The sequence below is a fragment of the Taudactylus pleione genome, unplaced genomic scaffold (assembly GCF_031769625.1).
Source record: "Taudactylus pleione unplaced genomic scaffold, aTauple2 ptg000689l, whole genome shotgun sequence".
Lineage (NCBI taxonomy): Eukaryota > Metazoa > Chordata > Amphibia > Anura > Myobatrachidae > Taudactylus > Taudactylus pleione.
In genome coordinates this window covers 1,663,175-1,676,131 of record NW_028285091.1, presented here as the reverse complement: position 1 = coordinate 1,676,131, position 12,957 = coordinate 1,663,175, and the positions used below count along the sequence as shown (strand labels likewise).

General features: G+C 47.6%; 2 protein-coding genes across 2 annotated transcripts in view; both read left to right on the top strand.

Annotated features, from left to right (window-relative positions):
- Positions 1–12,957, top strand: part of LOC148477813 (uncharacterized) — a 204,395-nt gene that overhangs the window by 159,822 nt on the left and 31,616 nt on the right. The window lies entirely within an intron of this gene.
- LOC148477814 (oocyte zinc finger protein XlCOF29-like) overlaps positions 49–12,957 on the top strand; it is a 38,161-nt gene continuing 25,252 nt past the window's right edge. The window contains exons 1-3 of the mRNA XM_088456225.1: positions 49–130; positions 4,395–4,516; positions 4,778–4,969. Of these exons, the coding sequence (XP_088312351.1) occupies positions 4,439–4,516; positions 4,778–4,969 (270 nt within the window). The 5' untranslated portion in view covers positions 49–130; positions 4,395–4,438. The remainder of the gene's footprint in view (positions 131–4,394; positions 4,517–4,777; positions 4,970–12,957) is intronic.

Sequence of the window (12,957 nt, the reverse complement as noted above, 5' to 3'; positions counted from 1 at the left end):
TCCGAAGTGCTAGCGACGTTACGGGAAGTGAGGTCATGGCGGCCATGTTGGGTCCGGGCAGGAAGCTACCTGTCACCATAGATACGACGATACAAGAAAAGGTCGGGAGAGCAGACCATCATCGGGACAGGTGAGTGGTTATCGTGACCTAGTAAAGGTAGAGAAGGAGCATAGTCACCCGTGTTCCCCACCACTGATGGATAATAAAAGGAAAACACTATAGTGGGTGAGGGCAGCTCTTTTATTATCCTGCTGCCTCCAAATGAAAATATATATATTTTTTTCTAACTATTAATTAAGTTCTTCACCATAAATTAAATCTGAGTAATCAGTCCTCCTTCCACCTGCCTAGTACCTGGGTGCAGCTCCAGCTAAAGCCCCTCTCTGTATTTTATTTAATGCAACAGGGTTTTAACATTTACATTGATGGGGGTATTCTGTAGTCCAGCCACCATGATCATCCCTGAGCAGTAGAGGTATGGATGCAGGCCCGGATATGGTATCCTGCATCCGATATCCTCGCCCACTGGTGCTTAAACCTCCCCACTAATTGTAGATGCAGGCACCTCTGTATTGGGTCCAAGCTATGAAATGTATTTGCATATTACCCGCGCTTTGACAGAAATCGCAACAGCGGGTGCAACAGCGTGCATGTCTGAATCAGGCCCAAAATGTGCTAAAAGATCAAACAGTGATTCTGATGTAAAGCAAGTACACAGGGGATTTACCTTATTGTATAAGAATCCAAAGCTGGGTACACATTTAACAATGTGTACCCAGCCGACCTGATGTGCGACGGGACACGGCGGGGGTTCCGGCATTGGCAAGAGCATACACACTTGCCGATGTCTGGAGCGATATTGCGACGGCAGGGGCCATGCTGCATTCCACATGGTCCTCCCTGACCATGTCGCCCGTCGGACCTGCATGCAGGTCCGTCGGGCGATGTCGCTGACAATGCACAGGAACGCACATCGTCAGTGACATTGAGTGTACACACTAGACGATGTTGTCGACACGTCGTCCGTTCCGGCCGGATCAGACGACATATCGTCTAGTGTGTACTGGCCATAAGTAAACTTCCCGGATGTGACCTAAAGTTTAGCGGTATCATTCGTTTCATCGCCTCCGAACTGAAATATATATGCATTTGTAATTATGCATAATAGGTGTAGTGACGCCTTGGAAAAGTTATTATGAGGCCTTGCCTATGCATGTACAGTATGTATATAGAAAGAAATATACACTTCATGCAACTTCTATCAACTACCTTTGTCACACTTAATCGAATATGTAAAGCAGGGGTGCAAAAGGGGATGTTAAAATAATTTGCGACACAATTACATTTTATTTGAGATTGTGCAGTTAAAAAGAGTATACAATGGCTCCACTTTCCGTAAGCTCACTTTTATACAGCAGATGCCTAAACCCCAATACCTGAAATTATTTAATGTTGTATTAGGGTGAATGAACGGTAAAGTAAATTCTCATATTTAAGGGGATGGTGTATGTAGAAGATACAACATAAAAACTATTTTGAGACATATGCTATAATTTTTACTATGCATACTATTTTTATTATTATTATTATTTTTTATTTATATGGAGCCACAAGTGTTCCGCGGCGCCTTACAAAGTACATTAACAAATATGTGAACTAAAAACCAGTGACTTACACTACAATACAAAGCAGGACAAGGACATGGATTATACACATTGCTGCATATGCGATCTTAACACCCAAATAAGTAACACGGCGTAAGCAACCAGGGGTTAGGTGACCTTGTGGGGAGTAAGGAGCAGATGAAAAGTATAACTAAGGAGAAGCACATGAGGGTAGAGGGCCCTGCTGGTTAAAACTTACATTCTAAAGGGGAGGTGGCAGACAAACAGGCGTGACACAGATGGGGTAGACAGGGAGGAATGTATTTTAAAATACATTTTTGGTTTAAAGATTGAAGAATTAGTTAGAATTTTACAATTAAAAAAGGAGTGGTGTAGAAATGACCAATGAATGAACGCACAGTGCTAGCAAATGAACAGACAAGTCCAGTAAATTATTAATATGACTTGCATCAATAAAACACAGTGAATACATCTAATCTAAAGCTGGCCATACACAGTGCGACATGCACCGTGCGACGTGACGGGGGATCCGTCGTCCGACATATCGGGCGGTGCCCACACACGGTGCGATCGGGTGGCCGACCACACAATGTACCGGCTCCCCCCTCCCTCACCCGCATAGGATTGCACATCGCATCCCCAGATCGACTGAACCTGCAGTAAGATCTGGCAGTGCGATGTAGAACTCCACAGGAGCGGGCACTGGCCGATATCATGCCCACACACGATACGATATAGCAGCCAAATCGTACCAATCCGTCGGATCGGCTGCTTTATCGCACCGTGTATGGGCACCTTTAGATTGTATGCACTAAAATGTAAGATTGCTGTATTAAACCTGAAAATGTTCATCCACTGGTAGTGTTCATTCCCTGGCTGATTCACCCTATATATACTGTCATAATCATCCTCATTTATTCTTAGGGAGTGATTTATTTGGAAAGCAAAGAGTCACCATGGTTAGCATTGTTGCCTTAGAGCACCAGGGTGATAACGTTGTTCACGACGACGTCATTCACAGACATATCGCGTTGGCTGTGCTGCACATCTAATGGCAGATATATGCGGAACCTGCGGCCAGATTACAGATGATGGTTGTTCAGTGTGTATAAACAACCATCATCTGCAGATATATCTTTTAGGTGTGTGCCCACCTTTAGGTTCCTAGTGTTCACTCTAGCTCCAGCGGCAGGCAGGGCGCCGGAGCTAGAGAGGGCAACCTAGTGCGCGCGGTGAAGGCGCGCGCGTCCGAAAAGGGGGCGTGGTCATGAAAAGGGGGCGTGTCTACATATAAAGAGGTAAATTTACTAAGATTCGAGATGGTCCCGATTTTCAAAGTGATTTATCTCGCTGGTACTCGCCAAAATTGGGGTGATTTAATCCCTTTTTTTTAGCCAAATTTACCAACAGGCGATTTGAGGCTAAACGAGTTTGCCGATGGTGAAGCAGAACGAGATCTCTCTCCCGAGTAACTCGTTTTGCAGGAGATTACTCACCCGAGATTGCAGCCAGCACATATCAGTGAGATATGTGGTTGCTGCTTGTGTGTTAATACTTGTAAAGAATAGATAAATGTTTTTATAAAAAAATTACGTGAGGTCCCCCCCCCAAAACACTAACCAGCCTGTCCTGGTTCTTAATTTACAGGGAAAAAAATGTGTAGTGTTCCACTGTAAATTACGAACCAGCACCAGGCAGCAGGGACAGAGCTGGTTTTAAATATACGGAGAAATAAATTGACGTGAGGTTCCCCCGTATATTTAAAACCAGCCCTGGACCCTTTCTAACGGGGGACTGATGCCAGTGTGCCCTTAATGCCCCGAATGTTGGTTCTCCAAGTACCAGCATGTGGGGGAGGCTTGCTAGGAGCTGTAGTTCCACTGTAAAGACAATGATGAAAATTCAAATTTTTACACTACACCTAACACTATCAACCCGCCACCCACCGCCCAGGGGTGGCGGGGATAGCCCCGGGCTATCAGCCTAGGCCAGGGGTGCCCTGGAGAGGGTGACCCCTTTATTGGGGGGGTCCCCAGGGATCCCTGGCCTGGGCTGACTAACGGTCAGGGCTGATGCTGCGGCTGGGGGGCCCGGTTAAAGGGCACCCCTGGCTGTGGCATCAGTCCCCCGTTAGAAAGGGTCCAGGGCTGGTTTTAAATATACGGGGGAACCTCACGTCATTTTTTTTCTCCATATATTTAAAACCAGCTCTGTCCCTGCTGCCTGTTACTGGTTTGTAATTTACAGTGGAACTCTGCACATTTTTTTCCCTGTAAATTAAGAATCAGGACAGGCTGGCAAGCCCGAGGCTGGTTAGTCTTTTGGGGGGGGACCTCATGTAATTTTTTTTAACAAATTAACCCTATTTTAACCATATACAGAAAGAAACATACACAAATCACAATGATTTGTGGATGTTTCTGACCATCTCGCAGCTCAGGGGGTTGAGAGTTTGAAAAGTGATTTTGACAGAGAGTTTGCACCTATCTCACCCGAGCTTGTCATCCTGATTTTTGGTAAATTTGAGAGATGTATGTTTTAGGTGAAAAGTTCTTCCGATTTGGCCCGATGGTGATTTGATTCGAGATTGCTATCTCACCCGAGTTTTATGAGTGAGATGAGAGAAATCTCTCTCTAACTCACCCAACTTTACCTTTAGTAAATTTGCAAGCAGGAAAAAAAAATCAATAAATCACCCGAGATTCTTAGTAAATTTACCCCAAAGACTCTTCTGTTTTAAATAAAATCATTTCCATTTTAACCCACAGGTGATCACTTCCACCAAGATCATAGCCCATCTTGAGTCTTGACGATGGACAAGGACAGGAGTCGCATTACTAGGAGGATATTAAATCTCACCCTGGAAATCGTTTACCTGCTGATGGGAGAGGTGAGAGGTTCTAAGAATGAGACAGTGACATCACTATTATCTTTACTAATAAAACGTGGGCCTGATCTGAGAGGTGAGATACTGTATTCTGATAACGCCATAGTGACATCACTTTTACTTATCTCTATTAACATAACTGAGACCTTATCGGAGAGATTCTGGAAATATACACAGTGATTTTAGTAGGGAATATGTGTCTTATACAAATAATTATCACTGTTCATTATGACAGTATTATTTAATTTCTCTCTCAATACACAGGAATACATTGTTGTTAAGAAAACATCAGATGAGCATGTGACGCCCAGTAGTAGCCGCCGTGGGCCAGGAGGATGGAGCAGGACCCTGAGCCCCATTATGGAGCCTTCACCTCTCTCACTGAAACATGAGGGAGACAATGACCAGAAGATCCTGGAACTCACCAACAAGATCATTCAGCTGCTGACTGGAGAGGTGACTGCTGGGAATGGGACATTATACAGTAACACCGGGGTATGTGTCTGGATGATGACTGGAGAGGTGACTCCTGGGAATAGGACATTATACAGTAACACCAGGGGCTGTGTCTGGGTGGTGACTGCAGGGAATGGGACATTATACAGTAACACCAGGGGATGTGTCTGGTTGATGACTGGAGAGGTGCCTGCTGGGAATGGGATATTATGCAGTAACACCAGGGTATGAGTCTGGGTGATGACTGGAGAGGTGACTGCTGGGAATGGGACATTATACAGTAACACCAGGGGATGTGTCTGGGTGGTGACTGGAGAGGTGACTGCTGGGAATGGGACATTATACAGTAACACCAGGGGATGTGTCTGGGTGGTGACTGGAGAGGTGACTGCTGGGAATGGGACATTATACAGTAACACCAGGGTCTGTGTCTGGGTGATGACTGGAGAGGTGACTGCTGGGAATGGGACATTATACAGTAGCACCAGGGGATGTGTCTGGGTGATGACTGGAGAGGTGACTGCTGGGAATGAGACATTATACAGTAACACCAGGCAATGTGTCTGGGTGGTGACTGGAGAGGTGACTGCTGGGAATGGGACATTATACAGTAACACCAGGGTCTGTGTCTGGGTGATGACTGGAGAGGTGACTGCTGGGAATGGGACATTATACAGTAACACCAGGGTCTGTGTCTGGGTGATGACTGGAGAGGTGACTGCTGGGAATGGGACATTTTATACAGTAACACCAGGGGATGAGTCTGGGTGATGACTGGAGAGGTGACTTCTGGGAATGGGACATTATACAGTAACACCAGGGGATGTGTCTGTGTGATGACTGGAGAGGTGACTGCTGGGAATGGGACGTTATACAGGAACACCAGGGGATGAGTCTGGGTGATGACTGGAGAGGTGACTGCTGGGAATGGGACATTATACAGTAACTCCAGGGAATGTGTCTGGGTGATGACTGGAGAGGTGACTGCTGGGAATGGGACGTTATACAGGAACACCAGGGGATGTGTCTGGGTGATGACTGGAGAGGTGACTGCTGGGAATGGGACATTATACAGTAACACCAGGGGATGTGTCTGGGTGATGACTGGAGAGGTGACTGCTGGGAATGGGACATTATACAGTAACACCAGGGTATGTGTCTGGGTGATGACTGGAGAGGTGACTGCTGGGAATGGGACATTATACAGTAACTCCAGGGAATGTGTCTGGGTGATGACTGGAGAGGTGACTGCTGGGAATGGGACGTTATACAGGAACACCAGGGGATGAGTCTGGGTGATGACTGGAGAGGTGACTGCTGGGAATGGGACATTATACAGTAACTCCAGGGAATGTGTCTGGGTGATGACTGGAGAGGTGACTGCTGGGAATGGGACATTATACAGTAACACCAGGGTATGTGTCTGGGTGATGACTGGAGAGGTGACTGCTGGGAATGGGACATTATACAGTAACACCATGGTCTGTGTCTGGGTGATGACTGGAGAGGTGACTGCTGGGAATGGGACATTATACAGTAACACCAGGGTATGAGTCTGGGTGATGACTGGAGAGGTGACTGCTGGGAATGGGACATTATACAGTAACACCAGGGGATGTGTCTGGGTAATGACTGTATCATTGTGTGTGTCAGGATGTCACTGTCTATCTCTCCATGGAGGAGTGGGAGTATTTAGAGGGATACAAACAGGGCCGGATTATAGGATAGGCAAACAGGGCGGTTGCACAGGGGCCCCCACAATGCAGCAAATACCGACCGGAACCAGCCCACTCTGGACTGTCCCTGGCCATTTCCCAGCAGCATAAAACACAGCACAGTGAGCACATACTTACTGATGCTAACGGACCTGACTGGGGGCCTAATGCCTTGAAGTGCCTGCCCCCATCCAATCAGAAAGCTGATGCTGCAGCTGAAACAAGTCATGTGTGCATGCTCTTTCTCTCCTCTCCTCTCTCTCCCCCTTCTGTCTTCTCTCTCTCTCTGGTTCTTCAGGCTCTACAGGGGCCCTCCATTTGAACCCCTGGAATCAGTGGATCTCAAATGGTTAACAGTAAAGATGATCTTTCTTCTGGTTATTGCATCTGCCCGAAGGGTGTCAGACTTGGGGGCACTGTCTTGTCGCCCTCCCTTTCTGATTTATCATCCAGATAGGGCGGGTCTTCATACTCGCCCTTGTTTTCTTCCCAAGGTGGTCTCTAAATTCCATATCGATGAGGAAATTTTAATCCCGGCATTCTGTTTACCCGATGTTTCGGCTGGGGAGGCTTCTGTGGATGTGGTCCGTGCCTTCAGGATCTATCTGGACCGTACCAGTTCCGTTAGGAAAACAGATTCTCTATTTGTCCTCTATGGATTCCATAAGAAGGGTTGGTCTGCTAACAAACAGACCCTGGCCAGATGGATTTTTATGGCTATCTCTCAGGCCTACTTGCACTCGGATCTCCATGTGCCAGCTACCATCACTGCTCAATCCACTCGCTCTGTGGGACCTTCGTTTGCAGCTCGCCGTGGCGCCTCGGCTGAACAGCTTTGTAAGGCGGCCACGTGGTCCTCTGTCCACACCTTTCTGCGCTTCTATGCATTTGACACATTTGCCTCTCAGTATGCTTTCTTTGGACACCGGATTCTCCTGTCAGCTCTGGAGCTTTTGAATACTGCTTTGGGACATCCCCAAGGTATCCCTATGGACCCTGAAGAAGAAAATGAGAATTATGGTAAAACTTGCCTTTTGTTAACTCTCTTTCTTCGAAATCTACAGGGCACCTGCCCTGACGACCCTGGCTTCACTGGGTTGGTTTCCCTGGTCACCGGTCTCCGTCTCCCTTGTGTGCAAGTGTGGTTCTTCTGTGTACCAGTCTTCCTTCTGTCCTCCTCCTGCCATTGGCTTGCTAACTAACTGAAGGGCCTCTGGCTTAGGGGTGGGGTATAGGGGGAAGGACCAGTGCATTCTGGGAGTCAACAGCTTTAACTGTCTGGCGTCTGGTCCTAATCTCCACCTAAACCCCAATGTATCCCTGTGGACCCTATGGACTTCGAAGAAAGAGCATTAACAAAGGTAAGTTTTACCATAACTCTCATATTATATATGTGTGTGTGTGTGTGTATATATATATATATATATATATGTAGTGTTCACTCTAGCTCCGGCGCGAGTCAGGGCACCGGAGCTAGAGAGGGCACGTTGGGGGCGTGGTCATTGAAAAGGGGACATGTCTATAAGACACGTCCCCTTTTCGTCACTCTTGGGGGCGTGCCTGGCACTTACGGACACGCCGGGCAGCCCCCAAGCCCTGCAGACAGGGAGAATAGATGCCGGGCGCATGCGCCCGGCGTCTATTCTCCGGCGGTGATCGGGTCACCGCATATTTCTTCACCCGCGGGACACTGCGACCCGCGGGTGAAGACAGCTCCCGCAGGCTGTTAGGGCAGGGCGCTTTTTGCTTCCAGAAGGAGGGCAGGGCGCCGCGCCCCGCTAAAGCAGCCTATATATATATATATATATATATATATATATATATATATATATATATATATATATATATATATATACACACACACAGTCAGTTGCATAAATATTGGGACATTGACAGAATTTTCATATTTTGACCTCTATTCCTCACCACAATGGCTTTGAAATGAAACAAACAAGATGTGCTTTAACTGCAGACTTTCAGATTTAATTTGAGGGTAATTACATCCAAATCAGGTGACCGGTGTAGGAATTACAACGGTTTCTATATGTGCCTCCCACTTTTTAAGGGGCCAAAAGTAATGGGACAGACTAAACAATCCTAAATCTAACTTTCACTTTTTAATACTTTGTTGCAAATCCTTTGCAGACAATTACAGCCTGAAGTCTGAAATGCATAGACATCACCAGACGCTGGGTTTCATCCCTGGTGATGCTCTGCCAGGCCTCTACTGCAAATGTCTTCAGTTCCTACTTGTTCTTGGGGCATTTTCCCTTCAGTTTTGTCTTCATCAAGTGAAATGCATGCTCAATCGGATTCAGGTCAGGGGATTGACTTGGCCATTGCATAACATTCCACTTTTTAGCCTTAAAAAACTCTTTGGTTGCTTTTGCAGTATGCATCGGGTCATTGTCCATTGCCGCAGCAAGGGACAGTGCTATCCCTGCTGTGGTGGTAGGACAACGCCAACTGCAGCTGGCAGCTGTCGATATTGATAGATATCAGGCGAACTGATCATTCATACATTGTCCAGTTTATTGGGGGCAGCTATAGATAGCAGCGCCACTATTGACAGTGGAGTGTCCAGAGACAAGGTAAGGGGCATAGTTGCTGCGTGAGACATAGGGGCATAGTTTCTGCGTGAGGCCGTGGCAATTTTATTAATGGGGCCCCCACAACTTAGTTGCCCCGGGGCCCCACAAGCCTTAATCCGCCCCTGGATACAAGGGTCTGTACAAGGAAGTAATAATGGGAATCACCAGGCTTTCATTTATTGTAAAGGCGAGTACAGTATTGAGCATCCACTTCTCTGCAGTAACGACTGTCTCCTGAGGTTTACAACTAAATGGGTGGATTGGGACAGGCACGGGCGTTCTGTATCAGGCAATTACTGTAAAGCATGTTCATGTAAATACACTCGCATGCAAACCTGGGAAAAGACAGAAATAATCCCTGAACAGATGAATCCTTTTCGGGTGCTCAGGGGCTGTTGCAAATATTGGCTTATAGTCACAATGGCTGTTGCATTTAAAGAATCATTTGCGAGCACACCACTGACACTGACCCATTGTCTCCTATGCTTCTGTTAGCATTCGTGAATGTGTTTCAGTCCCATTTTTTTGGCACCCCTGACTCTGAAACACTCTAGGCCAGAGATTCCCAAACACGGTTCTCAAGGCACCCTAACAGTTCAGATTTTAAGACTATCCATGCTTGACCACAGGTGACTTAATTAGTACCTCAGTCAATTTGATTTAACCACCTGTGCTCAACCATGGATATATCTAAAACATGAACTGTTTGGGTGCCTTGAGGACCGCGTTTGGAAACCTCTGCTCTAGGCAATGCATCTGAATCAAGTTGCATCCAGTCCTTGCCACAGTCTGATGGGGGATACTTGGATGGCCTAAGTACCCCAGGCACTTTATCCCACAACTATGACTAGCGTTCATGGACTAAAATATCAATCAAGCGTAGGAAAAATGTACCAAAAAAAGATATTACAATTTAGCAAAAACGAATTAAGGATCTATATGCATCAGAATACCCTTTCTGCTAGGTTCCCCAGGACCTGCACAGAAGTGGTTGAGACTTGTCTCCTCTTCAGTGACTACTGGTCCAAAGGCCCTGATTCAGAGTCTGACGCTCTGACAGACCACCCACAGCTATAGCGAGCGGCCAGGAAGATGGTCGCGATGGTTAAGACCATCGCGATCATCGGGCTTGCGATGAGACCCTTGTGGTAGGGTCTCGTTGCCGCAAGCCCCAGAGTGCTTTCGGCTCTGACAGAGCCGTAAGCACTCCCACTGACATCACTTGTGATGTCAGTGGGGCCAGCCCCAGACGGTAGGCGTTCCCATGGGAACGCCTCCGTCTGGGCAGCCACGCCCCCGGCCCGCCCACCAAAGGGGGCGTGCTGTCACTCAACATCGACAGCACGCCCCCTTTGGTACGAGACCCGGAGCGACGGATTGGCCATCGCTATCCGGGTCTCGCGCATGCGCACGACGGGGCCGGCTCCGTCATGCGTACTGGGCCACCATCGACCCGCTCGTGAGCGGGTCTGAATCAGGCCCTTAGTCTGTGAAGATACCTGGGTTTTTACCTTTATTAATCAAGGTTACTAGATTTCCTTTTTTAGATCTCCCTTTAAACAGTCTGTTCTTCTCTACAGGTTCACTTAGAAACAGAGGATCTCATTCAGACCCGCTCGCAAGTGCCTATGCGCTCGCAAGCGGGTCGATGGCGGGGCACTGCGCACGCGCCGCGTGCGTACGGTGCGTGCGTACGGCTCGTGTGCAAACCCCGGAGCGAGAGACAAATTCTCTCACTCCGGGGCTTGCTACAAAAGGGGCGGCTGGCGATGTTGATCGACAGCTCGCCCAGTTTTGTAGGCATGGTGGGGGGGGTGGCCAGACAAACGGAGGCGTTCCTGAAGGAACTCCTGCCGTTTGTAGGCGGCCCTACTGACCTCACCAGTGAAGTCAGTAGGGTGCTTCCTGCTCTGTTAGAGCAGGAAGCTGCCTGGGGTTTGTGGTAGTCGAGACTCTACCACAAGGGTCTCGTCGCAAGCCCCAATGGTCACGATGGTCTTGACCACCGCGACCGTCAACCTGGCCACTCGCTAAAGCTGTGGGTTCTCACCCACAGCTAAGCGAACGGCCAGGAGGCCGGCTCTTTGCAGAGAAGCGGCCGCCCTCATTCAGAGCGAGCGCTCACATTTTGCGAGCGGTTCTGAATGAGGTCCAGAGTGCAAGTATGCTGTTAACTGCCCCATTCTAGGTCTCCTGGATGGTCTAGTCTCTTTCTCCTGTTCTGGGTCATCTGAGAGGTTTATTTTGTTTCCTCCAAGAATTTACAAGAGAGCCTTGTGTTGGATCTATAGGAGCTCAACAAATTATTTCTATGGGAGCGATAAAAGATGTAATCACTTCCTTCATTCAGGCCCCAAGGGAAGGGAAATTTCCGCCTACCTTCATATCCCCATATGGTGGACCAGTGAATCTCCCATGCTTTACTTTCCATGGAGCAGCTTCCAGGTTTTGGGACCTCCCGTTTGCATTTGTCAGTTATACAGGTCTTCATGAAGATCGTGGCTTATATGGTGGTTCTTCTATGTCATCAGGGGGTCAGAATCGTTATAGTGTTCATTCTAGCCGCCTGCACGTGTTGCAACCCGTGCAGTTCCTCTTTCTTGTCTGGGGTGTCGCTCTCTGCTCTAGTGCTTCTAGCACACTCTGGTCTGTATTTCAGCAGTTTGTTGCATCAGCTGAGTGGGCTAGAACCACCAGAGCAGAGAGCGAGACCCCAGGCAGGAAAGTTGAACTGCACGGGTTGTGACAGGAGCAGGGTGCTAGAATGAACACTATGAAACGTTTTGTTCTGAACATATCCCAGTTTTTTGGGGGGACCTTTTTCAGAGCAGGATGTCCCCATGCCTATAATGACATTTTGAATAAATCTCAAATGCCAGGTACCCAATGCCTAATCCATGTTGTGTTAGCTCTGTGGCGTTTTGAGTTTGTTTCCTCCTCTTCTATTGTGCTGAGTTCTCTCACTCCACATACAAGAAGAGGTGCAGACAGCAATTGCCTCTGATTGGCCTAGTCGATCCTGGAGGCCTGAAGTCTCAATCTTTTTCAGCAAGGCCTTCTTTCTCAGGGCCCATTCTTGTTGTCAGAGTGTAACAGAGCTGCATTGAACGGCATTGCTCTTGAAGCAATGGACATCATGCTGCAAACACATAAACTATTTGTCCCATATTTATCTTAGAATTTGCATATCTTATTTGGCCTGGTGGGAGTAACACAGGTTTCCATCTGAGTGGTTTTTTTTTTGTCAAGGGGTCGGGAGCTGTATCAAGCCTTGGAGAGCGATGAGGTGGAGAAATTGCCCAAAGAAACCAATCAGATTCCAACGGTAATTTTTCAAACACAGCCTGTAACATGACAGTTAGGAGCTGATTGGTTGGCACTTTATCACTTTCCAAGGCTTAGTACATTTCCCCCTGTGTGTGTTGTGCAACAGTTTGTGTAGATTCTTCATTTGACAGTGTTTTTACGAGGAGTGGGCCAGGGTGGACTGCTCTTCCTTGCTCTTACATGGCAGGGTGCTCCCTGTGGTAGGGGTACCAATTATCTGGATCATATCTTCCCACAACCAGGGCATTTGGTGTTTCTTAGCTGGTACGTCATGGGGCATCAGCAAACCATGTTTGCACATCAAGCTTTTGGATGTCCCTGTATAACTGTTCTAGTTTGCCTCCTAGAGGATACA